At 36.9% G+C, this 15,818-nt stretch overlaps 1 protein-coding gene across 5 annotated transcripts in view; it reads left to right on the top strand.

The window, feature by feature from the left end:
* LOC129746581 (phospholipase A1 member A) overlaps window positions 1-15,818 on the top strand; it is a 112,261-nt gene that overhangs the window by 19,714 nt on the left and 76,729 nt on the right. For all 5 annotated transcript variants that reach the window (XM_055740308.1, XM_055740311.1, XM_055740307.1 and 2 more), the window contains exon 2: window positions 3,440-3,866. In XM_055740308.1, coding sequence (XP_055596283.1) covers window positions 3,752-3,866 — 115 coding nt within the window. In that variant the 5' untranslated portion in view covers window positions 3,440-3,751. The remainder of the gene's footprint in view (window positions 1-3,439; window positions 3,867-15,818) is intronic.

Here is a 15,818-nt window from a genome sequence, read left to right as displayed (position 1 = left end):
GTTTTTGATGAGTCGGAAAGATAACCTACCCAGCAAACGTTTTTGTAGATATAATTCTCAAAAACTTCGTTTCATAAACATTATAGAATGATCGTATGAAACTCGAAAAAATTGCATTTACCTACCAAAGTGGAGGCAATATACAGTTGCGTTCAAAAAAGAATGAAATCGCATGAAACTGCGCACCCACTTCCAACTTTGACAAGCTGCCATTTCTCTCCCGGTTTATTTTTTTTTCATGAAAATTTCACACAATCTAGTTCAACTATCCAACTAACACTCCACGAATTTTGAAGTCTTTACAATGACGTGAAACAAAGATACAGCTATTCCCGAAAAAAGGGAAATTTGGAGTTGCTGCACTAAATTTGCTGTATCTTTGACAATTTTCATTGTAAAATCTTGAAATTTGGTCCATAGATGTAAAAATGTTTGATCTAATACCAGGTCAAGTTTCGTCAAAATCGATGTACGTGATCGAAAATTGTGCCGGGTTGAAGTTGAGGTTCATTATCGCCCAGCAGACGATTTCATTCTTTTTTGGACGGATGTTTCTATGGAAAACATTGTATTCTTGGTTTTTTCTTTCACAACACCAAAATTTATTACAAAAAATGTTGTAAATTGATAGGAACTTCATTTTTGCTTTTTTTAGAAATAGAAATTGTTCCAACAGAGCTGGTATTGAAACACAAGAGCGAATAGAATATTCGCTTTAATGGTGGATCAAATTTGTTTATCGGTATAATTAGCAGGTCATTTCTGAAACTCTGTTCTTCTTATTTTGAACCCTGTTGAAACATATTGTCTTTCGAAAAAAAGTACGAATGAATTTTTTAGCAATTGATAGAAGCTGTTCTCTCACCAAACCCCCGCGGGAGAAAAAAAGGAAAGAGATCGACTTAAAAATCTGCAAACATGGTGGACTGTTTATCATATCAGATTTAAACATTGTGAATGTACTGCCAATCCCGTGATGGTTGGATGAAGCTTCAACCGAATTATATTTTTTTTCTCACATCGTGAGATAGTTTTTTGAAGTTTTTGATTCTCATAGAAAATTTTAAAAATCGAGCAATAGATGTACAAATTTTAACATTTTCCAATTCCGTAAAACTTTACCCAATATGACGGATTGTCTTGATGATACAAACTTTAACTACAAACTTTATACCTATGGTTTTTTTTTATCCTTTACTATCCTGGTGTTAAAATATTTTTCGGACAGTCATCAATTTTTTTAAATAAATGTTTTTATAATTCAGTTACCAGTCCGGGCTAAAATGCATCAAAACGCAAATCAAAGATTCACCTTTTAAAACTTGTTCCCATATGCTGGAATATGATTGTTTTGCATCACGCGTTTGTTAAATTGAAAATTTCTTCCATCCAAACGGGATCCAAATTTTTATGATTTTAACTGGAATATTTAGAAGTATTTTTTACCCCTAAATGTATTAAAAAAATCACAGAAAAAATGTAAAGTTCAATTCGAACAAAGCCAAAAAATACGGTAATTGCTGCTTTATGCGATATGGAATAACAAATACCTACATCAAAAACTATAAATTAGCATACGTTTTCATTTGATTTTTCATTAAGGGGGGGTAGGGTCTAACGGGTAAAAAAAAACACCATTTTCACGATTTTTTTCTAGAGCTATCGTTCAAACAAATGTATTCAATTTTTTTGCATTATACAAAGCATTGTTAAAAGAACATTTAGTAATTTTTTTCGTAGAAAAATATTGAAAACGAGCCGGTGACGGAGCACTTTCGAGGATGCCTTTTAGAAAACAGGATTTGCGGTGGATACTGTATCTCAGCACAGAATCGTCTGAAGTCAAAAAATCAGAGCAAAATATTTTTAATAGATGTTTTTCTGAACCCCAACGTTTTTATTTAACTTAAAAAAATATTTATGAAATTTTTGTGGTTGTTTGGAGTAAAAACTACGATTTTTCAGGAAAAAATCCGCCAATTTTTATCTGTAGAATCTCCTCAAAGTAAAAAAAGAAAAACGTTGGGGTCTGCTATTTTATATGTAGAAAATATGTTCCAAATTTGAAAAGAATCGGATAAGTAGTTTTCAAATGACGATGTCCACGGACTTTAAAATGTGCTTTCGAGAAAAACGGGTTTGAAGTTTCTGCTCTTGTTTTCTTGCAGTATTAGATAGGAGGAGATAAAGGCCTATAATTTCTACAGTTTTGCTTCAATTGACTGGAAAATTTGACACAACACTCTTGAAATGTTTTACAATAAGAAAATAAAAAAATCGATTTTTTGAAAGTGTTAGACCCTAGCACCCCCCCCCCCTTAAAAAAGCTATATTAGTAGGGTGGAAATCGTATATTCTTGTAAATTTAAAAATAATTGGTGAAATTATTAATTTTTCTGACTGTGTCAATTTGATGTTCTATCAACCTTAATTAAGCGGTATGATTATCTGTGATCATTAAGTTTTTATAAGCCATTGAAGCGGTATTACTTCACTAAAACCGATTACTAAAATTGACTTTCTTGTGGAAATAATTTCATGGCGAAAGTTTTGCGTTAATTTACTCAAACTCTTGTGTGAAATTTAATTTTGAATTTTCTTTAAAATTCTAAGAATGTAGATCAAGAAAAAGTTTTAAAACAGAAAAACAAGCCATCGTCAATAATTCTGTGTTTCATATTTTAAGAATCTATTGATGACAAAATGTGTTAAAGAACGCCAACTTCTCAATTCATTTTTTAGATTTTATTACCTACTGTAAAAATGTTGATTGTTGATTGATTAAAAAGTACGCTAGCCTCATTTTGTGGCCATGTTCTCAAAATATTTTTTTTTGTGCGCAACATATAGCCTCTAACTTCAGCTTACTTATGACTCATTCAATGAGGTTTACTCATTAGGCTCAACGTTACTTAAAATTCTGCAAAAAATCATGGACGAGTTTTGGACCAAAATGAAGCTTTTTAGTCCCCAGGGTTTGAGAAATTAAAAAATTACCGCAAATTGATCCAGCCTGGACAGCTCAAAATTAGTTATTGAATTTATGGTTTACCGGGTCAGTCCGTTTTGTATAAAAATTGTTCTAGCTCAGAGCTTGATGGCTTAATTAAGCTATTTGGATGAACTATGATTAGATGATTTGTCTCCTCGTCAACAGTTTGCCATAAAAACCCCTTTAACCATGACCCCTTTCGACGTCATTTTGCCCGTTCAATTTCACTATCAGCTGCAGATGACGAATCGAAATACATCGCGATTAAAAGTAGGTATCAACAAACGAACTGAAAAGTAGGTTGAGCACCTGAATTGCCACCACCAGCCTTTTATTGCCCAACCAAAGACTGTATCATCAACAACATTGACAAGTTTCGACGAATGGATTGTGTGTTGTGTTTATATTCGAGTGCATTGCTGCATATTTTTCCTCTTGAATCTGTAGAGGCGCTGTCAATGTGGTTTTGCAAACTTCCGAGCATGGTGCTTTAGATTGGAGAACCTGAAGAGCTTAGCAAGGGAGCAGCAGCTAGGCTTAATCAAGTTCAAACACGACTTCCTTGAATGAAATCCTACAAAAAAGTGTGTATGTGAGTCAAAGGCCTAAAGCGCAACATTAAAAAAAACCAACGCGCCTGGACAGATGCGTGGAATAGTTTAAGTTAAGTTGGGGCAACAGTGAAGCAAAAAATTGAGGAAACGTCCGGCCGAGGACCACGGACCAAGTTGTGCGCTGATTTAAGTGTTAAATTGAGACATGCAGCTTCCTGGGCTGGTGGAGTTTGTCAACATTGCTAAGGTTCACCGACCGGTGGCTTTAGTTGGGCTGATTTTGTTTGTGCTGCTGAGCCTGTTTGCGGAACCGATTCAAGGTAGGCAAGATGATGGTTTTTGTCGATATCAATTTACTTAGGGTATAATAACCTTTCGTTATTAAGTGATGATATAAAAAGACAAACACCGTCTTAGCCGATTTAGGCTTTACAGACTGAATAAATGACGTGGACAACTTAAGATTAACATTTAACACCCAGTACCGAGATGGGAATCGAACCCATGCCATCAGTGGACCAGCAATTACCGTCTTACCACGCTAACCACTCGACCACCGAGACGTACATAGTTCGTATATAGTATATAGTATATAGTATATAGTATATAGTATAGTATATAGTTCAAGATATAGTTTTTTAGTACAACAGTCAATTTGTACCAAAGTGATGCCGTGAATATTTCAATTAAAAACTTTCATTTCATTTTAATAAACAAGGATGCCATGAAAATGTGTAACAATACAAAATTAAACTCTCAAATTCACAATAACGATTTTGCGAGTTAAAACGGCAAAGCTTGCTTCAGATCATAGTAATTTGAAATATACAAGGTAGGCTATTCCACTCTCTTTCAACGTATTGGTAGAGGCCCCAAAAAATAGTTATGGAAAAAACGGGCAAATGTATGGAATTTTTCAGAAAATCTTTTTTTTCTTAAAATTGACAATCATTAAAATTATGACAAAAATATGCATTGATGCATTTTAATGCAACGAACAATATTCGGCTTTTCAAAATCGGTAAAAGTAATATGCAACGGGCTTTTGGTCGATTTAAAACTAAAATTTGGTGATTATTTTGCCTTGTGTGGTCTTTTTCTTGTGCAGTATGAACAGAAATTCAAACAAATTGATTTTTTATCACAGAAATATGAAGTATTTTACATCTTTATCGAATTTTGAACATAGAAAGAAGAAAATATTTAATCATTTACTCTCAAAAAAGAGGGACAGTGATAAAAATTTCTTTTGGATGCTCATTATTTGTGGGTCAGATCCAATAATCCAAAGCAAAAAATAGTTTCCGATGAGCCTGAAGAATCAATCTTTCATCTGAGGCCCTTTTAAAAGGAATCGAATGGCTATCGACGGAGAAATTGATAATTTTGATTGACATTCTATATAAAATTGCCAAATTTTCATAACTATTTTTGTTGGTATGCAAGCATGCTGTGTACATACACGGAGCTTTCAAGTGAGGTTAAGCGCAATGGCCTACCTGTTATTTTCCATGTACTATGGCTTCAGATAGAAATAGAACAAATACTATTGCCTGAACTTCCGTTATTTAGCATTGAATTCAAGCAAGATCTTTTTATACAAATGTAGCGTTTTCTTCATACTTTTATGAAAAAATACGGATAAAATCATTCTTCACGGTTTTGAAGGTATTCTCGCACACGGCTCATTAGGCCGCGCACACCTTCTTCGTCTATCGTTTAAGCTATCTTATTCCACCAAGTCTTCATCTGATTGATTTCTTTGACAACCTTTTCCTTTAGATTGAGTCTCTTCTTCATGATTACCCAGTATTTCTCAATAGAAAATCTGTCCAGTTTAACCCACAAGCTGAAACATGATAACACTTTTAAATAACTTTTTCTTACATCACGTTTAACACAAACTACCGCCAAAATCGCCTAGTAAAGAATTGGGAAAATCCAAATCCGGCATAAGCTTAAAACGCTGCTTTTTAGAATTTGCCATTTTGAACTCGGAAAATAAACACAATTACAACCCGACATTCACTTGAAATTCAAGTGATGGGGAAGTGAATATTTTTTCTCACTTCAAATTCAAGTGACGACTGAAGTGAATGTGGATGAATTCACTTCAAATTTAAGTGACTGCCAAGTAAAATGTATATGTCGCACTTGAATGGAAGAAAATCACTGGATCCTTGTTTTTAAGTGAAAAATCATGTGTTGAGTGAATTTGGGTTCAGTGTCTGCAAAAACGAATATAAAATTAGCTGAAACAAGACCCCTCCCCCTTCCCGGAGCCGTTGCCAAATGAAATTTTTGACCTGAGATTTGCCCGACGTCAGCCTGCCTAGACATAGGTTTCATCGTTCGTCCATCAGATGACTCCCGTCGAACTTTGTCTTTAAATTTGATACAGGTTTCTGGAATTTTATTATTCGAGTTTGTACATTTGTTGGTTATTTCGGTTGTCTCTGTAGTGAGGAAATTGGCTATTTATTTTCCTCAGTTCAAGTTATTCTGATTTTACAAAAAAAAACATCTCATTGAAGTATTCAAGTACACCAAGGTTTATTCAACACGGTTTTTTACACGTTTTTTTACACGGTTTTTGTGAATTAACACGTTTTTTTTACACCGATTTCGCGAATTAACACGGTTTTTGAGAGAAAATAGTCTTTTTCAAAGGAAAACACTAAGAATCTTTTTGAAGTTGGGAAAATCTTAACCTGAGACCTGAGACCTGAGATCTGGGACCTGAGACAAGAGATATTAGACTTGAGACCATTTCACTTGAACGGTTGAAAGTTGAAATCGGAGCTTAACTAATTTCTTGTGGTACTAACACTAGTGGCTTGTACTAGCGAACTCGCAGCATTATTTTTCGTCACCTTCAAGTCAAACCCTTTCGCTAGAGGGGTCGCAAGTTGAGATCGGAGCCAAACTAATTTCTCGCGGTACTAACACTCAGTCTTGTTTCCGGTCTCAGGTCTAACGTCTCATGACTCAGGTCTCAGGTCTCATGTTTCATGGCTCTTGTCTTATGCCTCAGGTCTCATGTCTTATGTCTTATGTCTCATGTCTCATGTCTCATGTCTCATGTCTCATGTCTCATGTCTCAGGTATCAGGTCTCAGGTTTCTTGTCTCAGGTCTTAGGTCTTATGTCTCATGTCTCAGGTCTCAAGAATCATGTGTTATTTCTCAGGACTCTGGTCTTATGTGACAGGTCTCTTGTCTCCGGTTTCAGGTCTAAAGTCCAATGTCTCATATCTCATGTCTCATGTCTCATGTCTCATGTCTCATGTCTCATGTCTCATGTCTCATGTCTCATATCTCATGTCTCATGTCTCATGTCTCATGTCTCATGTCTCATGTCTCATGTCTCATGTCTCATGTCTCATGTCTCATGTCTCATGTCTCGTGTCTCATGTCTCATGTCTCATGTCTCATGTCTCATGTCTCATGTCTCATGTCTCATGTCTCATGTCTCATGTCTCATGTCTCATGTCTCATGTCTCATGTCTCAAGTCTCAAGTCTCATGTTTCATGTCTCATGTTTCATGTCTCATGTCTCATGTCTCATGTCTTACGTCTCATGTTTCATGTCTCAGGTCGTATGTCTCTTGTGTCAGGTCTAAAGTCTCATGTCTCAGGTCTAATGTTTCATGGCTCTTGTCTCATGCCTCAGGTCTCATGTCTTATGTCTCATGTCTCAGGTCTCAAGTCTCAGGTCTCATGACACATGTCGAATTTCTAATGTTTAATGTTTCATGTCTCTTGTCTCAGGTCTCATGTCTCATGTTTCCGGTCTCAGGTATCAGGTGTCATGTTTTAGATCTCAAATCTCAGGTCTCAGGTCTCATGTCCCATGTCTCAGGTCTCAGGTCTCAGGTCTCAAGTCTCGTGTTTTTTGTCTTAGGTATCTAGTCTCAGGTCTCAGGTCTCAGGTCTAATGTCCCATGTCTTTGGTCTCATTCTTCAGGTCTCAGGTCTCATGTCTCAGGTGTTAGGTGTCATGTCTTAAGTCTCAAATCTCAGGTCTCAGGTCTCAAGTCCCCTGTCTCAGGTCTCAGGTGTCATGTCTCAGATCTCAGGTCCCTGAACTCAGGTCTCAGATGTCATGTCTGAAGTCTCAAGTCTCAGGTCTCAGGTCTTAAATGTCAAGTTACATGTCTTAGTGTTTCAAATTTCAGAGCTGCCGAATTTGAATGGTCTTTTTTAACACGGTTTTTGGGAATTAGCACGGTGTTTTTACACGGTTTTCGGGAATTAACACGGTTTTTTTGCACGGTTTTTTCACGCGGTACGTTAATCAGTGTAAAAAAAACCTTACTGTATTTAAGTTTATTAATTTATGAGTTCATATACCATTGCGACCTTGTCACCTGCTCCAACAGCAGCATGCGACATGGTTTTGTTACGCAGCCTTGGAATGGCTCTTATCCCCCAAAACTGGATAAAATGTTACAGTAGGAGAAGCTAGAGTTATTGTATTACAGAACACTTAACAACAGATACAACAGAACATGAGCAACGAGACCAATTGTAGCCAAGAGTCAATTGGTTATGAGCTTCTCGGTCCAAGCTCAGTAATCTAAATCCGTATCAACCAACCATCCTACTTCCATCACGGAAGCGCGATCAAATCTGTTATACAGAAGAGATTGACAAGCACCTAGATACCGAATAATCCATCCCTGGTCTAGGCACTCATGATAGCCGATCCAATCTCACTAATACAGCATTCGACGTTGAAGATGACTAGCTCAACAAAACCAATCATCACGAAACGAAGCAGCATCAGTTGAAGGTTCAACATCAAGGAGACATTGTGCTACCAGAACCCTAGCCATCTCACTTTCAGCTGTATTTAAACAGATAGTTTTGTTCGAAGTGGTATTTTTTTACAAAGTGCACGACGGGTTGATGAGCAAGCGGTTCTACTTACATCAGGTTGGTAGTGAAAGAAAGAAACCTAGACAGTGCGTTAAATACTGTTTCCAATCAACCCACAGCCCTGTATGGATTATTTGCTCATCTTGACATTCGGTGTAATGGCAAGATAATCAAATTAAGCTGCTAGGAGAGAGATCGGTAAGAAGTTCTAGCCAGTCGCAGTCGGACATTAACTAATATATAAATTGTGGTTTCATCACCCAGGCCTATTATGTTTGAACATAAGTGTGATGGAACGAAGGTGGTTGGTGCGGTGCGGATTATAAATGGAGTCTCGGCCATCGCAAACTCCGAAGTGGTGGTTACAAGAAAGGAGACACAGTGAGCGATCCCCACTCGCCCCCAGGGGCTTGAGTTAGGGACTGCCTGTGTCTCAGCCATACGATGGCCAACGCAGATGGACCAGAACCAGTCGAAACTGGTACAAACGCTGAGGAATGCATCCGGATGCAGCACATCAAGCCGTTCGCCGAGGGATACACTAGCATACACTACACTGACACTCACACAGATCTAAGGTAAGGTAGTTATAAGAGAGGGTGGGAAAATTGGGGAAAATCGGGGGGGAAAATTTAGTCAATATAAGTTTTTAAAGCCACTTTGCTGATTTATTTCTTTGTGATGCTGAAGCATTGTATCCATCTTTTGGGACGCGGGTAGATGATCGTTTTAGTTTTTCTATGTTGAATCGCGAACCTGTCCGTGAAGCCGAAGACGGGCCGATGCCCCTTCCGGCAGGACTTTCTTTCTGATAAATATTTTGTCCTCTGGCTGAGTTTCTTTTGGCCGGTTTACAAATGGCGCCCAACGTGGGGCTTTAGTGTTCAGCGGATTTTAAAACTTGATCATGATTTTACCCGTTAATTCATTAGCTTCTGAGAAAGATATGTATAGATACAAACATGACCAAAGTTTTTCTAAACAGACTTTATTTTTCCTAAGTTATTGACCAGTTTTCCTTTTTTTTAATATGAATAACTTAGAATTTATTAATAAAAACATTCATTTTAGATTACATCATTGAATAAGTTTAATCATAGTTTTTACTCATCTATTCAAAACTTTCAATTATCTTACTAGTGTATTCCAATAACATCATGCATATGTTTTAACAAATAGGCCGATTCTCAACTAAACTCCTAGAGTGAACATTTAAGTGAGGTAATAAGAGTGAAAAAAATAAATATTCAAAGACAATTTAAAATTTAACATTAAAGATAATTTTGTATTCACTAGTTTTAATTGAAATCAAGTGACAAGATGGATAGTGATGAAGAACATATTTTCAATGATTCAGTAAATGAAAATCCTGTGATGAGCATTAGCAAAATGAATGCACATCAACGTAGAAGACTCACTATTTCCCCAAGATTTAGTGAGAAACTCAACGCAGTGTTTGCCAAAAAAGCTTTGGATGTGTCGAATAATTTGAGTAAAAGTGAGAAACAAAAGTCAATTCAACCAATTACTCCCAACCCCATGATGTCTGATGAATGTGATACGAAAATGATGGAGAATACAGGTGCAATTAAAAAGAGTGTTCAGAAAACCAACTTCACAGATGTGAGAAACACTTCTATAAAAAACAACCTTGAAATGAAATCACCGAAAAGAAGACCGCATCAAAATATAGAGTTGACTTATGTTGGAGATGTGCCCGTGAATCATATAAATTATTTGAGTGATAAAATGAATCCAAACAATGAGAGAGTGAGTGATCGAGATCTGACAGATCATTGGTATAATGTGCACAACAGAACTGGAAACAAATTATCAAAATTTGATCCAGCTAAATTTGTGTTTAATCGTGGTGCTACTCGTTATTGTGAAGATAGTGACGTGTTTGATAGGATGCCGCAATCTCCGGATCTAATTTACGACCAAGCAAGGTATTTAAACCGCATATTATTACCGCGACAAAATCAACCGCTGTCTCCGTTACGATATCGCAATTCGTGTGCCCCTGCTTCTATAGATGTACGGGGTGATCAACATCAAAATCAACGAGATCTGTATCCACCTGGCTTCAACATACAGGATGATAGTTTTGAGGAGTACGGAACGAACCCACTGCTTTATGGAATTCGTTCTAACAATGACAACAGAATGCATCGCTTACCAGTATCAAAGTGGCCAATCAGGTATTCCGGAGAAGACAATGGGGTAAGCCTAAATCTTTTTCTTCGACAAGTTGAGTTTTTTGCAGCTTCGGAGGGTTTGAGGAAAAGTGATCTATTCAGATCAGCTCACCAGTTACTAGTAGGACCTGCGAACATTTGGTTTGTAACTAAATGGCCAATTCTTCGTTTGAAAAATTGGGATTATTTTGTAAAGGCTTTGCGTAAGCAGTTTTTACCAGGAAATATTGATCATTACATTAAAGTGAAAGCGATGTCGATGTATCAAGGACGGAATGAGACGTTTGCCAATTACTTAGTTAGAATGGAGCAATTTTTTTTGTGCCGAACCAAACCTCTAACAGAAGAGGAAAAATTTGAAATAATCTGGCATACAATGCGCCCTGCTTACAGAGACAAGCTAGCGTTGATTAGAGTGTCTGATCTAGAATGTCTAGAAGAACTCTGTGGTAGGATAGATGCCAACAGTGAAGCGTTCATTACTCGATTTGGAAACAACTTTGAAAATAGGAGAGTGAACTTAGTGAATTTTTCCCCTATTGAAGACGATGATTGTAGTGTTAAGGGTAACCAAGAAAAACAGTTTTACTGCAGCAAAGGTGATTTTGATAAACAGGTTAATGAGGTGAGGAGAGAGAGAAGTGACTTTTCAGGTAGAGATATAAAAAAACGCGAATATTCGAACGATTATGGAAAGGATTATAGGGACCAACCCAATAGATATCAAAATAACTCCAGTACTTATCAAAATAGTTTTAGAAATCAGTTTTCCAACAAAAACATATACAGCAACAACAAAAGTAGTAACAGTTATCAATCAAGAAATTATTCATACTCACATAATCATCAAGATTCGTGGAGGAATTTGTCAAGAACAGAGATTTTACAATATTATAAAATTCCCAACAAAGATGTATGTTTAAATTGCCGTAAAATGGGACATCATTTTTCGACATGTGTTTTTAAACGACAGATATTCTGTTACAGTTGTGGACTGCCAGATTTTCATTACGAAGAATGTCCTTTTTGTGAAGAAAAAAACCTGAACAAGGGGAACCTGAGGAGGTAGTTCTTCCTAGTTTTTTTAAATCCTCCAAAGTTTATATCAATCAGCTAGAAGGTAAAGGAAGGAGCAATGGCGTGACATCAAACAAAAATGAACAGAACACGGAGCATTACTATTTCAAAGAGCTAAACGAAATTTTAATTTATTCGGAAGGAGATGAAAGATATCATATCAAATTTTCAGTGTTAGGTTTGAAACTCAGTGGGCTTTTAGACAGCGGTAGCCAAGTTTCGCTAGTAGGTTCGGACTTTGGAAACTTGACTGACTTTCTAACACTGCAGAAACTCAAGAAACCAATTAAATTATCGACGGCCAGTGGAGAAAACCTAGGGATTGAAGGATATGTAGATGTACCTTTTACTTTGAATAGCATAACTAAAATTCTACCTTGCCTAGTGGTTCCCAAACTGAATGATAGATGTCTTTTAGGTATGGATTTCTTCAAACTTTTTAACATTGAAATAAGAGTAGATTCAGGCGATAAGGAAGCAGATTCCCATCAGATCCAGTTGTGTTCGGTGGATTGTTCGAATGACATCTTCAATACATTATTGGATGAGCAAGGAAAGCGCAATCAAAGTTTGTCTCATGAACTGACGTATGATGAGACTTTAGAACTTAATGAAATCAAAAGCAGTTTTAAATGTTTTCAAGAGAATAGACTAGATTGTTGTAATGTTTTGGAACATGAAATTGTCCTTACAGATTCAAATCCCATTCATCTAAATCCACATCCATGGTCACCAACCATTCAAAAGAAAATAAATCTAGAATTGAATCGTCTTCTTAGATTAGGAATAATCGAACCATCAAGCTCTGATTGGGCATTGAATGTGGTGCCAGTTACAAAGGAAAGTGGTGAGCTTAGGTTATGCTTAGACGCTAGGAAACTCAATGCTAGAACCGTTAAGGATGCGTACCCTCTAGCTAATTCAATGCGGATTTTGAGCAACCTTAGGAGAAACAAATATTTTTCGGTTATCGATCTTAAAGATTCATTTCTTCAGGTTAATCTTGCAGAAAATTCAAGAAAATATACAAGCTTTAAAGTAATCGGCAGGGGTCTCTTCCAATACAAGCGTTTATGTTTTGGCCTAGTTAACAGCAGTGCAACTTTGTCTAGGATTCTGGATAAAGTACTCAAAGAAGGAAAATTTGAACCATTTATATTTGCATATCTTGATGATATTATAGTGGCCACTAGTTCTTTTGATGATCACATGAAATATTTGAAGATTGTAGCCAAATGTCTTGCGGAGGCGAATCTGTCCATTAATTTGAATAAGTGCAAATTCTGTGTCAAGCGCATCAAATATTTAGGTTTCATTTTGTCAGAGGAAGGATACCAGCCCAATCCAGAACGAGTTGCTGCCATCTCGAAATTCTCGCGTCCGCATACACCGAAGGAAATTCGCCGATTTCTTGGAATGGCAGGATATTATAGAGATTTTATACCTAATTTTAGTGGAATTGCAGCACCAATTTCAGACCTTTTGAAAGGAAAGCCGAAAAAGATAATTTGGTCGTCAAAGGCAGAGCAGGCGTTTCAGGAATTGAAAGGACGTCTTATAGCGGAGCCGATTCTCTCTAACCCGAACTGGAGTAAGGAATTCTCTGTTCAAACTGATGCTAGTGACTTAGCAATTGCTGGTATATTAACACAGGAGTTAGAGGATGGGGAACACATTATTGCATATTTTTCAAGAAAATTAACTGCTTGTGAAAAAAAATATGGTCCAACAGACAAAGAGGGATTAGCGGCTCTGGAGTCCATTGAACATTTTAGGTCGTACTTAGAAGGTTCTCATTTTACGTTGGTGACAGATTGTTCAGCTATTACTTTCATTTGCAGATCAAAGTGGCGGCCAAGTTCGCGTTTATCTAGGTGGTCAATGAGACTTCAAGAGTACAATTTAACGTTAAAACATCGTAAAGGGAGGGATAACTTAGTTTGTGACGCACTTAGCAGAGCAGTTTGTGTGATTGATAGTAGTGCTGTATCAAACTGGTATAAGGATCTTAAACAGAAAATTGAACTCCACCCCGATAAATACCCTAATTTTAGAATCGAGAATGATTCTGTTCTAAAATTTGTTTCCACGAGGTCCGAATTAGAAGACGGACATTTTGAATGGAAAAAGCTAATCCCTCCGGAAGAAATAGAAAATTTAGTCAAAGAAGAGCATGCGCAGTTGATGCACTTAGGCACCGATAAAACTCTAGAGAGAATCAAACTCAGGTTTTATTGGCCAAAAATGAACAGGGACGTTCAGAGAATCGTATCCAAATGTACAACATGTAAGCAGTCGAAATATCCAACGGTAGCTACGGTTCCAGAAATGGGAGAACAAAAAAGCGCGAAGCGTCCATTTCAAATGATTGCAATAGATTATTTGAATGGCTTTGTGAGGAGCAAAACTGGAAAATTTGATCTTTTAGTTTGCATGGACATTTTTTCCAAATTTGTCCGTTTGTTTCCAGTAAGAAAAATGAATGCAGAAATGACAGCAAAAATATTATATGAAGAATGGTTTCTGAAATATGGGACACCGGAAACAGTAATCTCGGATAACGCAGTAACATTCACTTCGGTCGCGATAGATAGATTGTTTAAAAAATTCAACGTCAACCATTTTTTGAATAGCCGTAGGCATTGTCAAAACAACCCTGTCGAAAGAGTGAATCGTGTCGTTTTAGCATGTATAAGAACGTACTGTCAAGACGATCATAGGACCTGGGATTCCAAACTACCTGAGATTGAGTTCTCATTAAATAATAGCAAACACAGTTCCACTGGTTTTACACCCTTTTTTCTAATACACGGTTTTGAATCCATGGTGGATGGAGAAGATTTTCGAAATATTTCTCGAGATAACCCGGACTCAGAAGACTTCGTTCAAAAAAGAACAAGAATGCTAGGGCCACTCTATGAAGAAGTCATCAGTAATAACCAGAAACAATATGAGAAATATAAAAGATCATACGACAGCAGGCATAAAAAAAGACCGACTCCGTTTGAAGTCGGGCAGAAAGTGTACAAAAAGAACTTCAAATTATCAAGTGCTAGTGAAAATTACTCAATGAAGTTGGGACGTGTCTATGTGCCGTGTAAAGTGATTTCGCGACGTGGCCAAAGTTCATATGAATTAGAAGATGAAGAAGGAAGAAATATAGGTGTTTTTGCAGCACAAGATCTGCTCCCGGCATGAAAAGGTGAAAAAAATTATTGTGTGTTGAATTTGGAATGATGATTGAAGAAAAATTTTGTGAATGAGTGAATGAATGAGTGAGTGATACTAAAGGTGCCGTGAAATGTTAGTGTTCAATTAGATCTTAGCATTTTCAAATAAAATAATAAAGGGCATGGAAACATACACTTAGTAAGATATTAAATTTATGCATCGTAATTTGAACTCTTTTGAATAATCGTAAAGACGGTTATGTTAGTTCTGCTAAAAAAAAATTGATCGTGCCTATAAAGCCTTTATAAACAGAAATCAGATCTCAATTGTATTTTTTTTTAACTAACTTGATTTATGCGGGATTTACTAGCTTTAACCTAAAGAAACTTAAAACTTGATTATTTCGGATGCCTTTTGTGACCAACCTGAGGACAATTATTACTCAGAAACATTGTTCTTCGTACAGTGCCGACAATTAATGTGCTATCTTCATAGCAGCTTAATTGTCTGCATTGGGTGTGGGGGTATTGTCACCTGCTCCAACAGCAGCATGCGACATGGTTTTGTTACGCAGCCTTGGAATGGCTCTTATCCCCCAAAACTGGATAAAATGTTACAGTAGGAGAAGCTAGAGTTATTGTATTACAGAACACTTAACAACAGATACAACAGAACATGAGCAACGAGACCAATTGTAGCCAAGAGTCAATTGGTTATGAGCTTCTCGGTCCAAGCTCAGTAATCTAAATCCGTATCAACCAACCATCCTACTTCCATCACGGAAGCGCGATCAAATCTGTTATACAGAAGAGATTGACAAGCACCTAGATACCGAATAATCCATCCCTGGTCTAGGCACTCATGATAGCCGATCCAATCTCACTAATACAGCATTCGACGTTGAAGATGACTAGCTCAACAAAACCAATCATCACGAAACGAAGCAG

This window comes from Uranotaenia lowii, chromosome 2 (assembly GCF_029784155.1).
Source record: "Uranotaenia lowii strain MFRU-FL chromosome 2, ASM2978415v1, whole genome shotgun sequence".
In the NCBI taxonomy this organism is placed as follows: Eukaryota; Metazoa; Arthropoda; class Insecta; order Diptera; family Culicidae; genus Uranotaenia; species Uranotaenia lowii.
This window is presented reverse-complemented; position numbering and strand designations above follow the sequence as displayed.